General features: G+C 46.2%; 1 protein-coding gene across 4 annotated transcripts in view; it reads right to left on the bottom strand.

The window, feature by feature from the left end:
• SLC41A2 (solute carrier family 41 member 2) overlaps positions 1 to 16,131 on the bottom strand; it is a 176,420-nt gene that overhangs the window by 122,063 nt on the left and 38,226 nt on the right. For 3 of the 4 annotated variants that reach the window (XM_075600575.1, XM_075600576.1, XM_075600578.1), the window contains 2 exons: positions 7,243 to 7,815; positions 1,079 to 1,186 (listed from right to left, as the gene is read on the bottom strand). In XM_075600575.1, coding sequence (XP_075456690.1) covers positions 1,079 to 1,186; positions 7,243 to 7,752 — 618 coding nt within the window. In that variant the 5' untranslated portion in view covers positions 7,753 to 7,815. Of the gene's footprint in view, positions 1 to 1,078; positions 1,187 to 7,242; positions 7,816 to 11,170; positions 11,227 to 16,131 lie in introns of those variants that run through there. The other variant, XM_075600577.1, reaches the window with a different exon arrangement.

The following is a 16,131-nucleotide window of genomic DNA, read 5'->3' as shown; positions in this document are numbered from 1 at the left end:
TCAAAGAGATTTTTTCTAGCCACCTCTGCATCTAGGGTTAAGAGATGGGTTTGAAATGGTATTTAAACCAGAGTCAGCCCTTACTCAAATGTCTTCATGTATGATCTTCATGTATTGCTGTGATGTCTTCATCTGAACATGAATTATGGAAGAAATGGCCCATCCTGTATCCTGATGGCTTTTCTTGTCCAAACTTTTAAGTAAGTGTCATATTTTGTCTGTTATTTGTATAATCTCGTGTGTTCACCTTTTTCAAGGAATAAATTATATTTTATCATAACTAAGCCTCGTCCAGTTCAACCCAGTTATATTTTTGGTGGTGTATTATTCCTAGCCTGTCACAAAGCTCCCGTCACATTCCAGTTCAAGGACAAAGCCTCTTCTCCAGATAACACCTAGAACCACCTCAGTCTTTACTGTCTAGTACAGTGTTTTTCAACGGGTTCCTGGGGATCCTTGGGTTCCCCGGGCATCCCTAAAGGGTTCCCTGCAATTTTCAGCTCATTTGAAAACTGTACCAAATACAGAAGAATTTACAATGCATCTCATATCACACGCGCTATAAGGGCTGTTAAATAGTGGCCGCGTACGCAGCACTTATAATTGGCTGAGGCTAGTCAGCCCTTCTATACAAGGGCTGCGCGCGCGCGCGCACGGCAGGGAGCGTGCATCCGGCCGACAGTGGGGAAGACGGGCAAAATAATCTTTTCGCGCCGCTACCGGCGCTGAAATGTATGTATGTGTGTGTGTATGTATGTATGCATGTATATATGTGTGTGTCTGCACAGTGTTAATAAATATTTTATTTTTACGAAAGTGGTTTTTTTTTAATAAATAAATTACACATACACACACACACACACACACACACACACACAAACACACAAACAAACAGTACCTTCACTCACAGCATACACACGAAAAACATGCGGCACGTGCACGCGGGTTCGCACGCGCGCACGGCCGCAAACAGTATAGAACGGCCCTTAGAGAGGGTTGGGGTTCCTTACAATGCATCTGATCTCAGGTGCACTATTATCACATTAAACTCCCCCCCCTCCCCCCCAAAAGTACTTACTGCAGTTGAAAGTCTAGATGCCAATGTCATTTCTAAGTTCCCCTTAAGACCAAGGAGTGCAGGAACTAAGATAAAAACTTCTGTAAGATTTTTGAATACGTCCCAATGCTGTTGGGGGAAAAAAAAACATAAAAAGTTCAGCTTTTAAATTATTTCTTTTACTTATGAATGTTCCCCATAATCCTACATTCTAAGAGATGAAACAAACTAATTTTGTGCAATCACCAAAAATCCACATACTGGTTGGGTAGAGCATGCTGAGGAATAACCTTGAAAGCAAAAATCACTTTACAAAGATTAAAAAGGATTGGTAGAATGTTGATGTAAAGAGTACAGAAAATTACAGTTCCTATGTCGTATAGTACTTTGTCTAATTAGGCCAGAGTCTCAATGCTCATTCTTCTTAAATATAATTACTGCCTTATTTATTAAGTTACGATACTGGTGATTGCAACGATATATTAGGAAACATTTTAATGGCAGGTTTTATTTCCGTGCTGTGACAGGAAATATTGCAGAATAATGAATAAAACCCTTAAAAATTAAATCCTCAAAGAACAAGTCATTACTTAAGTAATAATCCCCGAGGAATAGGGAATTACTGGCCAATAATGCCCTGGTTGGAAGAGTTGAAGGCCCGAGGCGAAGCCGAGGGACTTTAACCCAGCCAGGGCATTATTGGCCAGTAATGCCCTGTTCTGAGATTATTACTTTTATAGGCAATATGTAGGTTTATTTCATAAAATAATAGACATTTTTGTAAAGATATATAACTCGGAACTACGCTGCTGCACCTGTGTAGGAAAAAGAAGTAAAGTAGCACATGAGAAGGGGGAGAGAGGTGGTGAGGGGGGGGGGGGAGAAGAGAGAGAGGTGGGGGGGGGAGAAGAGAGAGAGGTGAGGGGGCGAGGGAGGAGAGAGGAAAGGGTGGGGGAGAAGATAGGTATGGGGGGATTGAGAGAGGTGGAGGAGGGGAGAGGTGGGGGGAGAGCGAGGTGGGGGAGAGGTGGGGGGGAGAGCGAGGTGGGGGATAGGGGGGAGAGCAAGGTGGGGGATGGGAGGAGAGAAAGATGAGGGTGTGGGAGGAGAGAGAGGTGAGGGGGGAGAGAGAGAGGTGAGGGGGGGAGAGAGAGAGGACAGGCGGGAGAGAGAGAGGACAGGGGGGAGTAGAGAGAGGAGGGGGAGTAGAGAGAGGAGGAGGGGGAGTAGAGAGAGGAGGGGGAAGAGAGTTCTGGAGGGGAAGAGAGGTGAATGGGGAGAGAGTGGGGGTGCTAGTCGAGTATTGAGGGGAAGGGCATTTCAGAGGTGTGGGTCAATGAATGAGAAAGGTTTAAGGCGGGAGAGTGCTTTAGATACAAAAGGGGTAGACAAAAGACACACCATTGAGCAGAAAGCAAGTCGGGCAGTTGTATAGTGAGAAATTGGTGCTGAGAGGGGAAAAGGAGTGTATAGCCTTAAACGAGAGGGGTAGAATTTTATAAGTAATACGAAATGTAATAGGAAGCCAGGAGAGGTGCTGAGACAGATATAGGTGTTCAAGGAGTTTAGAGGCAAAAGGCAAGAGGGAGATCGGGCGATAATTAGAGAGACATGTAGGATCAAGCTTGCCGTTGTTGAGTAAGGGTACAACTGTTGCATATACACAATTCTTAATTCCCTCCGTAATCTTTATATGTATAGATATTTTCATCTTTATTTTTTTTATTAAAAAAAGAGTCTGTTCATCTAAGTTCCGTGGATATCTTAAAATATATGTAATTGAGAACAAAATATTGACCTATAAAATGTGAAAACTTCATAGGGTTAACACAGTTTCTATAAATAACTAATACTTATCTAATTCACCCAAGTAATGATAGAAACTTTCAAGTATTGGAATACATGTAAAAAATCTTTTAAAATTTCACCTGTAGTATAGCCCTGCACAACACACCTCTAGTTAAACTATTTTATGTTCAGTGTCCCTGGTTGCCAAGGCAACCAAACCCTACAAAGGGGCAGTCAGAGATGCACAAAAAGATCTCCTCTAGAACAGAGGTACAAAGTAGAGCTTTACACAAAAGTTCACAATGCAATTCTTCATTTATTGTAACAGCCAAGAACAGAGGAGAAACACCGTTACCTCTGTCCTAGAGGAGACCTGCATTTTGAGGAATTTGTTTGTCTATGTTGTGTTGGCTGCACAAGCAGGATTCTCCTCGCCTGAAACTATTTCCACGCACTTTAGAGCAGCCAGGGATGCCACACACCACCCCGGAAGAACTGTGCATTACAGCGAAACGTATGTCGGGTCCGTGCCAGGTTCATTAGTCCGGTGGCGTTCATCCCAGGTGGTCACGCAACAGGGCCCTATCAAATGGTGAATTTCACACTTTTTCTGCAAACATTCTTCAGCTACAGCTGCAGATTATCCTGCACAACCTGCATACTACTGCATTGACAGATACAATTTCAGGGACAGTGAGTCTTTAGTGTAAAAGTATTGATAGGCATTTCCCTTACCTATCCCTACTCTCCCCCTCTATCCTCCCTAATCGTATGAGCTAAAGGATTAGGTGTGTGTTTGTCTATCTATCTATATATCTATATATATATATCTTACACACACTATACAGATACTGGTGTAGGACACTCCATTCAAGCATTTTGCATGAGCAGTGGCGTTTTCACTCCTCCACCTAACAGCTGATTAATGAATAGGCAGAAATTATCCTCGATTTTAGTTATGTCTGTCACTGTAATTTTGAAACAGAACATGATTATTAATACTTTAGTAATCACACGTAATGATCAGCGGATCCTGGTCAATTTGTGATCTTTTGGCGATATATATGTCTGCGTTCTACCGGCTGTACACTCAGAGTTAAATGATCATACATTACTACTTAGGTGACAGGCAGTGGCTAATTTACTGACATTTCTCTGACAAAAAGGTGCTACCTTTTCCCCCACACTAATTACCATCACACTTACTGTCATATTAAACACAATATCACTTTTATTTTGGGTCTCTTTACTGTGCATTTACTCTGCTGCCACTCACAGCTAAGCACAATATTTGAGAATAAATTGATACACATTTTTTTCTCTCTGGCTCAAACAGCTTTGCATTATCGAAGGTGTCCACCCCACACCCTTTTCTGTATGCGGAGGGCTTTATGTGCTTTCCTAGGTTGCCCATTACAACCAGCGCAACACACTGCTTTACCCCTGAGGGTGAACACCTTTTTAGTTTCACTGTACCATTGAAGCACTATAGTGTACAGTATATATTAGTGTGTGTATTTGATTGTTTTGCTTTCTTTAATGTATTCATTTTATAGTATGCAAAGATTGCAACTTTGACAATTAAATGTTAAGTTTTATATCCTATACATTTTTAATCGTCTGGATACATTTGGCAGAATGCACCATTTTTTGGATTTCTTTTTCTGTGTACCTTGCCGGTACACTTTCAGTATTCCCCTAACCTCCCAGGTAACAGACATCTATGTAAGTTGAGCGAGGTTTCTCTTTATTTGTTTCTATAAAACTGTTGAATGTTTAAAGGAGAAGGAGACGGGAAAGGTAACAGAGGGAGGAGTTGAAAATAGTGTAGGTATAAGAGTAGAAGCAAGAGGTAGATGAAGAGCAGATCAGCAGCGACGCGTCGTCCTCTGTGACAGAGGATAAAGAGTCGAGGAAGGCAGGAGAAGAGTTAGGAAGAGATGTAGAATATGAGGAGGATACACAGGGGATGCCTTGTCGATTGGAATCCACCTTTGTCTTGAAATATTCATCCAAGTCCTGAGGTGAATGGAGACAGAAAAACAAGTAACAGACGGTGGTCCGAGTAGAGAGTCAAAGACAGAGAAGAGTCAGTATGGGTTAGACTTGTGAGTGTTGATTAGTGATGAAAAGTATGTTTATTGAGCCTGGGAGAGGGCAGAGTTGAAACATGAAAGGATACATTTGTAGTGAAGGAAGTCTGCGAGAGTATGAGATTTCCTCCGAAGGCGTTCAGAGGCGCGAGTGCAGGAACACAGCATACATGTGTGTGCGCCGTTTAGCCAGGGTCTGGGGTTAGAAGGGCAAGAACGCAGAGAAAAACAAGGGCATGTAGATCAACAGAGGAGGGTAGGGCAGAGTTGCAGTTCATGACCAGGTTGTCAGAGTCTGGAGTAGAGGAGAGGGAAGAGCGCAAAGCGGAATCAAGAGCCTGTAGGTTAATAGAACGCAAGTCTCTGCAGAAATGAGGAGTAGATGGAGGTGAAGTGGAGAAATGAGAGAGAGAAAATGGGATGGTCAGAGAGAAAAGGGGGAAATGGAGAAATGTAAAAGTTTTTTGGTGAAAACCAGGTCCAGGGATTGTCCATCCTTGTGGGTGCTGGCTGCAATCCAATGGTGAAGGCCAAAAGAAGAGGTTAGAGCGAAAGCCGGAAGCCCAAGGGAAAGAGGGGTCACCAATACAGCTGTTGAAGTCCCAAAGGAGAAGTGCAGGGGAGTCAGAGGAGAGAAAGGATGAGAGCAAGGATTCAAAGTCAACGAGAAAGACAGAAGAGGGTTGAGTAGAGGTAGGTGGGCAATAGATGACCTCCACATGGAGAGGGAGAGGGGGAAAAAAAGCTGGACACTGTGAGCCTCAAAGGAAGGAAAAGAGGGAGAAATAGAAAGGGTTCGGTAATGCTAGACTGAGGAGAGGAGCCCACTCCTCCACTCCTGCCATCAGGGCGCGGAGTGTGGGAGAAAGAAAGGCTACCATAAGATAGGGCAGCATCCAGTGCAGAATCAGACTGAGTGACACAAATCTTGGTTATAGCAAAGAAGAGCAGAGAGTGAGAGAAAAATAAGTCATGTACAGAGAAGAACTTGTTAGAGAGGGAGTGAGCATTCAAAGGGGCACAGGAGAAAGGAAGAGGGGAGTGAGGTTGACAGGGGATGGGTATGAGGATAGAGGGCTTTACACCCTGAGGAGTAAAGGTATGTTGGAGGTGAGGACGAGAGCATGGAGAAATAAGACAGGGACCAGAATTAGGAGAGATATCCCCAGAAGCAAGGAGAAGCGTGCAAAGAAAGCGGATGTGTGCTGAAGATTTAAAGGGGTGTGTTTTAGTGCAGGGTGTATTGCAGAGTGGAGTCAAAGGGTGCAGAGAGGTAAGGAGTTCGTATGAACTCAGAAGTGGAGAAGGAAGGAGAGATGGAGATATATGAATGGCGTTAGAGGAATAATGAGGCTGGTGGAAAAAAAAGTGTAGTTTGGAAAGAAGTGAGGTTAAAGCAAATATAAATAGTAGAGGAGGCATGGCAGTTGTAGTACTGCAAGTTCAGTGTTGTGAGCTGGGCACTGAAAGGTCATAGTGCAAAAATGTGAGAAATCCAATATATGAATGGTGGTGCTCTTGAATGAAGAGTGCTGTGTCTTCGAGTCTTTGATAGAAAATGACCTCCTTTCCAGCGCAGTACAACTGCAGAATTTATGGCCAATAAAAGTGCTGCTGTCCACTTCTTGTTTCACTTCTGTGCAACTCCCTGTTATACTCCACACTGTAGCCTACTTACAAATGGGCCACTTCAAAGATTGGAAGCCGCTTACTCCTTGCATTTACTGTTTTCCCCAGTCTGTCTCTAACGATATAGGCCTAAGAAGTCACCTGACACAATTAAGTTCTGCCAAGACACAGCTTAATTAACAAATGTGAGGCACAGAAGACAAGTTATGTTAATTGCAATAAAAAATTCAAATGTCTATACTGGCAGTTAGAGGAGAGTGATTTCACACGCAGGATTTTACAAAGTGCATAACTATACTAGCAGTTTGCTTTTTAGCAGAGGAGATGGTACCGTATTAAGCTTTCCCATGTAGAAAGAAGACTCTGAGGCAGGGATTTGCTGCTGTCAGGCTGCTGCCCCTGGCTTCTCCGTGAAGCCTTTATACATTTGCTTATTTAAATAAAGTGGTAAAAATATACAGTTGGTGCAAAAGTTATAGCTTTAAGCAATTAACAGTGGGGTCCTGCACCGCAGTCATAGTAGGGGTTGTCAGCTTCGAAGCGAGTTGACAATAACATTTAGCTAGTCCTAATCCTTCCAAAATCGGTAACATAGGTCTGTTTTTGGTTGGGGCATCGGGGCCATCGCTATACTTTAGGAAACATAAAAAAAAGGTGTAGTAGTGTGACACTCACCTGTACAATGTCTAAAACCATGCCAGCGGACACAGTTCCAAACCCTGCTAACAAAAATGGCAGAAGGATCTGTAGTGCCATGGTTAAACTAGATTCTTTTGGCAGCTTCTTCCTCCCCTCAGCAATGGCATCTTTTTTCTCTCCGTCACTCGACGTCCTGCTATCCGGCAACATGGCATCTGTTTCAGATGCACCCTTCCCATCACAGTAGTCGTAACTGTCAAAGTCATAATTCGCACTGCAAATGTTTGAGCAATGCGGCCTATTTCCATGATAAACTGGTTCTGAGAAGTGATGGTATTCCAAGTGTTGGTCAGATCGAATGTTAAAACCATGTTCAGTGGGTGGTAATCCATTGGCCTTCTTCAATCTGTCTTCCTGGCTTTTGTGACACACTATTGGAACCATGCTCAACAGAAGAGATAAGAACTTGTCAGACTGAATTGCATTCAAACTAAAATTCAACTTTATGGGGCTTTGAATTGCACTTAATTTGATGTTTTTTTGCATCGTTGCGAGTCATTGTGTTACAGATGTTCTTGTAGAACCAGTGGTTTGCTGTTGAGCTGGCCCCTGTGGAGTCAAGTAACATAAAACGGTTAAATATGTTATCATATGGCATTCCACAGGAAACATACATAAAACAAAATATTTAATTTAAAAAAAAGATAAGTAAAACAAAGATACAAAGTTCCAGGGAAACATATAACAATGATTATTGATCACATAATACAAATCATGAGCGTGGATGCGTAATAAAACCATGTGTGATATACCAGACAAATGATTGAATGTTCCATGCATGAGATAGGACTATTCTGTCTTTTGGTTGTCCTCAACTTAGGTCAGTGATTCCCAACCTTTTTTGTTTGGAGGAATCCTTGAAGTATTTAGAAAAATCTCGGGGAACCCCTACCTGGCTGACACATATTAGGCCGCGCTAATAGTGCTGGCGACATCGCGTAAAAACAAATGTATTGACGCCGTGGCATGCGCTTTTCCTCACTCACTGTCCCCCCTCTCTCCTCTCACTCGCCCCCACCTTCCTTCAATTACCCCCTCACTCAATCCCCCCCACAAAATACATACCAAAAAACCCCACCCCGCAATACATAATAAAAATACCCGCCCCCGCCAATACATATTAAAAGACCCCCCACCGCCTCAATACATATTTAAAAAAATTGGGCCGCATGGGTAAAATCATCATCGTCATCCTCCTCCTCCTCCTCATATATCCACCTCCCTGCATCTCCCATCACCCTCATATCACACCCCCCGCAGCTCCCATCATCCTCATATCACCCCCCCATGCATCTGCCATCTCCCCCTCCCCCCTGCCATTCCCCCCCCTGCATCTCCTATCTCCTGCATTTCCCTCCCCCCCCTGCATTTCCCATCTCCCTACCCCCCCACATCTCCCATGTTCCTCCCACCCCCCCCCCCCTTGCATCTCCCTGCTCCCTCTCTCCCCCCATATGCCTACCTCAGGCGGCGGAGGCGGCTGCGGGCAGGAGGCGACAGATTCGCGGAGGCGCAGACACGCACGCGCTCGCTAGCAGCCGGCACCGGAAGTGCCGCACTGCTAGAGAGCGGCTGTGAGCAGGCTCTGGGAGGGGGGGGGGAGCCGGGGTGCCGAAGGGAGGGAGAGCAGGGGTGCCGAAGGGAGGGAGAGCCGGGGTGCCAGAGGGCAGAGCGAGCCGGGGGGAGGGGGAGAGCCGGGGGGCCGGAGGGAGGGAGAGCGAGCCGGGGGGGGGGGGGGTATAGCCGGGGTGCCAGAGGGAGGAAGAGCCGGGGTTCCAGAGGGAGGGAGAGCGAGCCGGGGTGCCGGGGGAGTGAGAGCGAGCCGGGGTGCCGGGGGAGGGAGAGCGAGCCGGGGTGCCGGGGGAGGGAGAGTGAGTCGGGGTGCCGGGGGAAGGGAGAGGGGGAGAGCCGTGGTTCCAGAGGGAGGGAGAGACGGGGGGAGGGGGAGAGCCAGGGTGCCGGGAGAACCAGGGTGCCAGAGGGAGGGAAAGCCGGGGGGAGGGGGAGAGCCGGAGGGAGGGGGAGAGCCAGGTTAAGATGCTGTGGGCGGCTCAGCAGAACCCCTGCAACTGCTCCACGGATCCCCAGGGTTCCGCGAAACCCCGGTTGAGAATCACTTGTTTAGTTCAAGCCACATAAATTAGCTTGATCATTAAAGATAACATGCTTACTGTATGCATAAAGAAAATGTCTATACATAGTCAAGCAGCAATCCCAGGCTTGATCCATTCCCCCCCACCGCCACCCATCAACCTCGCGATTCGTGGGATATTAGTAGGGGTTTTTTTGTGCCGATTTTGACACAAACAAATACATATATGGCGGCAGACTGCGAACACTGTCACCAGGGTCACCAATACAGAGCTGAAACAATGTTTTCTATTGGCCGCTGGAACGAGCTGTGATCTGGCCGGCCATATTGTTTACTCAGTTTGCCGTGTAGACACCAGGACCACCCTAGGATTCTGCAGCTTCTGAACCAGGCAGTCTCCCACACTGGTTAACCCTTCCCCAGTTCAGGTAAGATTGAAGAATAAAAATACCTCGGATTGCTGCTTTAATTAAGATAAAATCCTCAAACCAAATAATAATTATGTCATAAGCATGAGTTATGTAAAAGCCTTCTGATGTGTGAATTAATGAGAAAGCACAAGGGAGAAAAAGTTAGAGGTCGGAAATCCATAACATTGCAATGTTAGATCAGTAATATTCCACTCATATAATTAAGTAATAACCCCTGAAGAACAGGGCATTACTGGCCAATAATACCCTGGCTGGAAGAATTGAAGGCCCGAGGCGAAGCAGAGAGACTTTAACCCAGCCAGGGCATTATTGGCCAGTAATGCCCTGTTCTTCAGGGATTATTACTATTATAGGCTAAATGTAGGCTTATTTCATAAATAATAGACACTTTTGTATAGTTAAATAGATTTTTTTATTAAAATAAAATGGTAAATACATGAAACCACCTCTATGTACGCTTACACTGCAGATATCTATATCCACACACTGCCGCCCCCTCTGTGTGTACACACACACACACACACACACACACACACACACAGCAGCTCAACACACACAAACTGCTGCTACACACACACACAACAGCACACCACACAGCACCTCTACACACACAAGCACCCACACACTGGAGCTCTAGAGACACAACACAGCACCTCCTCTACACTCACACACACAGCACCTCTACACACACACACACACACACAGCACCTCTACACACACACACACACACACACACACAGCACCTCTACACACACACACACACAACACAGCACCTCTACACACACACACACACACACAACACAGAACCTCTACACACACACACACACACACACACACACACAACACAGCACCTCTACACACACACACACACACACACAACACAGCACCTCTACACACACACACAACACAGCACCTCTACACACACACACACACAACACAGCACCTCTACACACACACAACACAGCACCTCTACACACACACACACATACAACACAGCACCTCTACACACACACACACACACACACACACAACAGCAGCCACAATAAAAAATGCAGCCACTTACTAAACTTTGCACTCTCCCCCCCACATCTACACACAACATAGCACCTCTACACATACCCCCCCCACACACACACACACACACAACACTGCACCTATATACACAACAATGCACCTCTATACACAGCACCTCTACACACACACACACAAACTGCTGCTACACACACATGCTACACCCATAAACACTGCTGCTGACACCGACACACACACACTGGAGCTCTATATACACACACACAGCACCTCTACACAGATATACAACACAACAGCACACACACTGCTACTGACACACACACACACACTCAAACTGCAGACAGCCACTTACTTCTTTGCAGACTACACCCCTCCTCTCAATTCAACTGAATCTGCTCAGAAAATCTCAGTCAGCTCGGGAGGGGGAGGAGTCAAACCGTGGCTGATACTTTTTGACCAATCCCATGCCCTGTCTCAGAGCTGTTACTTCATTTGAACCAATCCCCTGCCCTGTCTCAGCTGTTCTGAAAGCTCATTGGCTGGAAATAAACAGATTGAAAACTGCACTTTGCAAGCTGCTAAAATTCCAGGCATTACCGATTGGATAATGCCCGGAATTTTAACCAATCAGAGAGCAGGGTTTTCAATAATACCCTGAATTTTACTGCTTTAGCCTATAATAGATCTGTAAGGCTGCGGTCCCAGTAACTGTCTGTGCGCGCGGCGTGCGCTGTGCGTGTAAGCACCGCCCCTCAATGGGGCTGGGCCCAGTAGACACTGTCACGCTGAAGGTGCAGCTGCGCCGTGCTGCAAGGTTTTTTACAACTCAATCAAATTGAGTTCAAACCTTGCGACGGAGGCGTGGCCACGCCCCCACCGGCGGTTCACCCAATGAGGGCGAACCAGCCGCGTGATGTAATGGCCACGCCCCCGCCCATCGCAAGCTTCCCTCTCTCCTGGAGACCGCAGATCGCGGTTAGCGCTGTGCACGTGCCGCACCCTCCCCCCCCCCCCCGCCGGGCGCGCGTGTCACAGAACGCACTGGGGACTCAGCCTAATGCTCTTTCTGTGTTTTTCAAAATGCTATTTAACAGGTCAGTGTTAATCAGAGTAATAACACTCCCACCATATGTAGATCACCATAACTCCTATCTCATCTTTATAAAGTACAAAGCCCTGGCAAAGGGACCAGAGACAGACCGGGCAAACTAACATCACATGAACAGGTCAGAGCCACAGTTGGCAAAATTCCATTTCCTATCTCTCAATAAAACCAAAATATTGACACGGGCAAAGTTCTATGACAACCCAGCAACATGTTTTTCTGTGGTCGTGACATTTCCCACTACAAAAGGATATAGCTGTGACGTGTGATCTATGGTCTTATCTAAAATGTTATGGAACCTGTGATGCTGCGGTTAAATGTTCTATTAGAAAGATTACTGCTTACTTTCTTTTTTTTATAACAATTTTTTTAAAGGGGCACTTTCAGAAAATACAGTACATACAGAGGTGTCATGAGCCCATGACACTAAGATTTATCACAGTCTAACAGTGACCAATAACATTTTCCGTTTCCTTCAGTAGGAGGAAAAGAGGGGGGGGGGAGAAAAGAGGGGGGGGCGGGAGGGAGACATGCAGGGGGTGGAGGGGTAAGGAGGGGGGGAGACGCGCAGGCGTATCCTCACCCCCCCCCCCGGGGGCCGGGGGGGGGGGAATGGGGGTCCGGGTTTTTCTGTGGCCTAGCTCAATTGGATCTATCTTCCTAACCAGGGATCCCAGGTGTTCAGGAACTGAGGCATTTTCTTTTGGAGCATAGCCGTCAGTTTCTCCATTATCATAACTTCATTGATTCTCCTAGTTACGGTCGTTCTCGAAGGGGTTTTATCTGCTTCCATGCAGCTGCTATGGAGCATCTAGCCGTCGTCAGAATGGCCGTTATTAGTCTGGACATTGGCTGAGGTAGGTCCTCTATAGGTTTGCTCAGCACCAGGGACAGCGGGTCTAGGGGCAGGGATAGACCCGTGACCTCATGTATAAGCGTCTGGATCATGGTCCAGTACTACTGGGTCTCCGGACATGACCACCAAATGTGGGCCATGTCCCCCTTTTGACCACATCCCCGCCAGCACAGGTCTGGTGTGCCAGGGTAGAGTTGGCTCAGCCTAGCGGGAGTCAGGTACCATTGAAATAGGATTTTGTAGATGTTTTCTTTTGTTGTTGTGCAAATTGATGTTTTAGTGGCCTGCTCCCAGATCTCCTCCCAGTCTTCTAGGTCTATTGGTAGACCCAGTTCCTCTGACCATCTTTGCATATAACGGTGGTTCGGTGGAGTGGCAGTTGGCTCCATTCCTTTATATATTTCGGAGATCAGACCTTTTTGGTAGGTGCTTTTGGAGCACAAAGATTCGAATCTAGTTAGCTGGGGAAATTTGGAGGTTGGGGATAGAGACAGAAGGAAGTGGCGGACTTGTAGGTACTTGAACAAATGGAGTCCTCGGATCTCAAATTTATCTCTAAGCGCCTGGTAAGTAGCAATCACGTCTTTCTGCAGTAGATCGGCCACCATCCTAATATTGTGACTCTGAAATTGGTCAAATTGACTTGGGGAACACCCTGGTGGGAATTTGGGGTTCCGAAAGATGGGGGTGAGCTGTGAGGGGGACGCTACCAGACCATACTTCCCTTTGCATTTAAGCCATACTTCCCACGTGCATCTCATTGCTCCTAGACCAAACCTTGGTGGCCTGGTTCCGCTGCTGCCGGTGGTCCACATTGCCACCTGGATGGAGAGGGGCGGGCGTAGTGAGACTCTATCTCTAGCCAAGAAGCTGAGGCCGGGTCGCAATTCCAAACTACAACCTGCTTCAGTTGTGCTGCGATGTAGTATTTTGCTATGTCGGGGACCCCCACACCTCCTCTCATTCTTGAGGAGAGCATCACTGAACGAGGAACCCTGGGTCTCTTGTCATTCCAAATAAATTGGAGGAGTAGTGACTGCATGTTTTTAAGCGTTGGTTGTGGGACTGGGATTGGGAGGGTTTGGAAATTATATAACAGTCTTGGAAGGACGTTCATTTTTACTGCGGTCATTCTCCCAAACCATGAGATTTGGTGATTTTTCCAGACTTCTAGGTCTTTTTTAATCTGACTAAATAGGGGGGGGGGTAGTTGTATTGATATAGGGTATTGTAGGAATTAGAGATTTTGACCCCTAGCTATTTAATATGGGTGGAGCTCCACCGGTATTTATAGTTGGTTTGGACGAGTTTGCACGTCTGGGGGGGGAGGGATATATTCAAGGCCTCTGACTTGTCCATGTTCACTTTGTAGTCAGAGACCAGACCAAATTGGGCCAGAAGCCTTTGGAGGTTAGGGAGGGATGTGTGGGGGTCAGCGAGAGTCAGAATTACGTCGTCAGCGAACAGCGAAATTTTGTGTTCTCTGTCTCCGATTTGGATACCCTTGATACTGGGTTCTTCCCTGATCGAAGCTGCTAGGGGCTCAATAGTTAGGGCAAATAGTAGGGGGGAAAGTGGGCAGCCTTGTCTGGTCCCGTTCCTGATTTTTATTGGGTCTGAGAAGCCCCCTGATAATTTTACATATGCTGTTGGGTTTTGGTAGAGAGCTCTCACCCCTTCTAGGAATGGGCCTGTGAATCCAAACCTCAACATGGTCTGGTCTAGGAAAGCCTATTTGATTCTGTCGAACGCCTTTTCAGCGTCCAAGCTCAAAATCATTGCTTTGGAGTCAGAGAGATGCACGTGGTCGATTATATCCACAATTTTGCGGGTGTTGTCGGAGGCCTGTCTTCCGGACACAAATCCTACTTGATCCACATGGATGAGTCTAGGGAGAATTGGGTTTAGCCTGTTTGCCAGGATCTTACTATAGATTTTGAGATCAGTATTTAGCAGGGAGATGGGCCTATAATTTCCACAAAGAAGCGGATCTCTGCCCTCTTTGTGAATAATAGCAAGATTTGCTGCTGTGATGGTGGCGGGTATCGGTTCTCCCTGTAGAAAGGAATTATACATTTCCAGAAGATAGGGGGAGAAAATTGGCATGAACATCTTGTAGTAAATGTTCGAAAAACCATCTGGGCCCGGTATTTTGGCTGTTTTAAGGGATTTTATAGCTTGGGATAATTCCTCTTGACTTATATTTTTATTCAAACTCTCTATCTCTTCAGGGGAGAGGGTGGGGAGGTTACATTGCTCTAAGTATTGGGATATTGTGGTGAGGCTAACTGGGTCTTGGTCTGGGGGGTGAAGGTTATACAGGTCTGAGTAGAAGTTCGCAAATTCCTGCGCTATCTCCTTCTCTATGTATGAGACCTGTCCTTTACTAGTCTGGATTCTGGCTATCTGAGATTTTACTCTGGCACCCCTTCATTTCGAAGCCATAAGCTTATCTGATTATTGCCCTTGTCAAAATATTTTTGTTTTGACCACCTAAGGGCTTTTCCGACTTCTTCGAGCTGGGTGTGTTTAAGGGCAGCTCTGGCTAAGGTTAGTTGTTTTAGCGTCTTTTTAGACGTCGAGATTTTATGTTGTTGTTCTAGTTGGGAAATCTTTTCTGTGAGCTCCTTTTGGAGTTTAAGTTTTTTTTTTTTTGTATGAAGCAATTGAAATTAGGTCTCCTCTGATGGTGGCTTTATGAGCCGCCCAGAGCATGGCTGGGGTTGAGGCGGAGCCTCTATTGATTTGGAAGAACGTTGACAGTTTTTGGCGTATTGTTGCCTCCGTGTCGGGGCAGTTAAGCATAGAATCATTTAACTTCCACTTATATTGGCTGTTTTTCACAAAGGGTAGGGTTAGGGTAAGGTCGATCGGTGCATGGTCGGACCAGGTGATTGGACCAATATTTGACTGGGAGGATGCCTGGAAGATGTTACTTGTACCTAGAAAATAATCGATCCTCGAGTAGGACTGTTGAGGGGTGGAGAAGAAGGTATAGTCCCTCTGCCCCTGGTGCTGAGCTCTCCAAATGTCCACTAGTGAGTAGTTCTCAATAATATCTCTAAATTTCTTGGCTTTTTTTTGGGCTTGAGTGGCGCTTGGGGAGGGATTGGGAGATGGGCGCCTGGAGGTGGGGCCTGATTTGTCTTGTATGTGCGAGGCCACCATATTGAAATCTCCTCCTACAATCAAGGAGGATAGGGACTGTTGTTCTATTGAGTCTAGAAGGTTTTTTAGGAAGGGGATTTGATTGTCATTGGGTGCGTACACGTTGACTATTGTAATAGGCGTGCCTGCTAGGGTACCCTGGAGTATTAGAGAACGCCCATCAGGGTCCGCGTGGGACTTGGTC

Source organism: Ascaphus truei, chromosome 5 (genome assembly GCF_040206685.1).
Source record: "Ascaphus truei isolate aAscTru1 chromosome 5, aAscTru1.hap1, whole genome shotgun sequence".
Lineage (NCBI taxonomy): Eukaryota > Metazoa > Chordata > Amphibia > Anura > Ascaphidae > Ascaphus > Ascaphus truei.
Note: the sequence above shows the minus strand (reverse complement) of the source record. Positions and strands in the feature narration are given on the sequence as shown.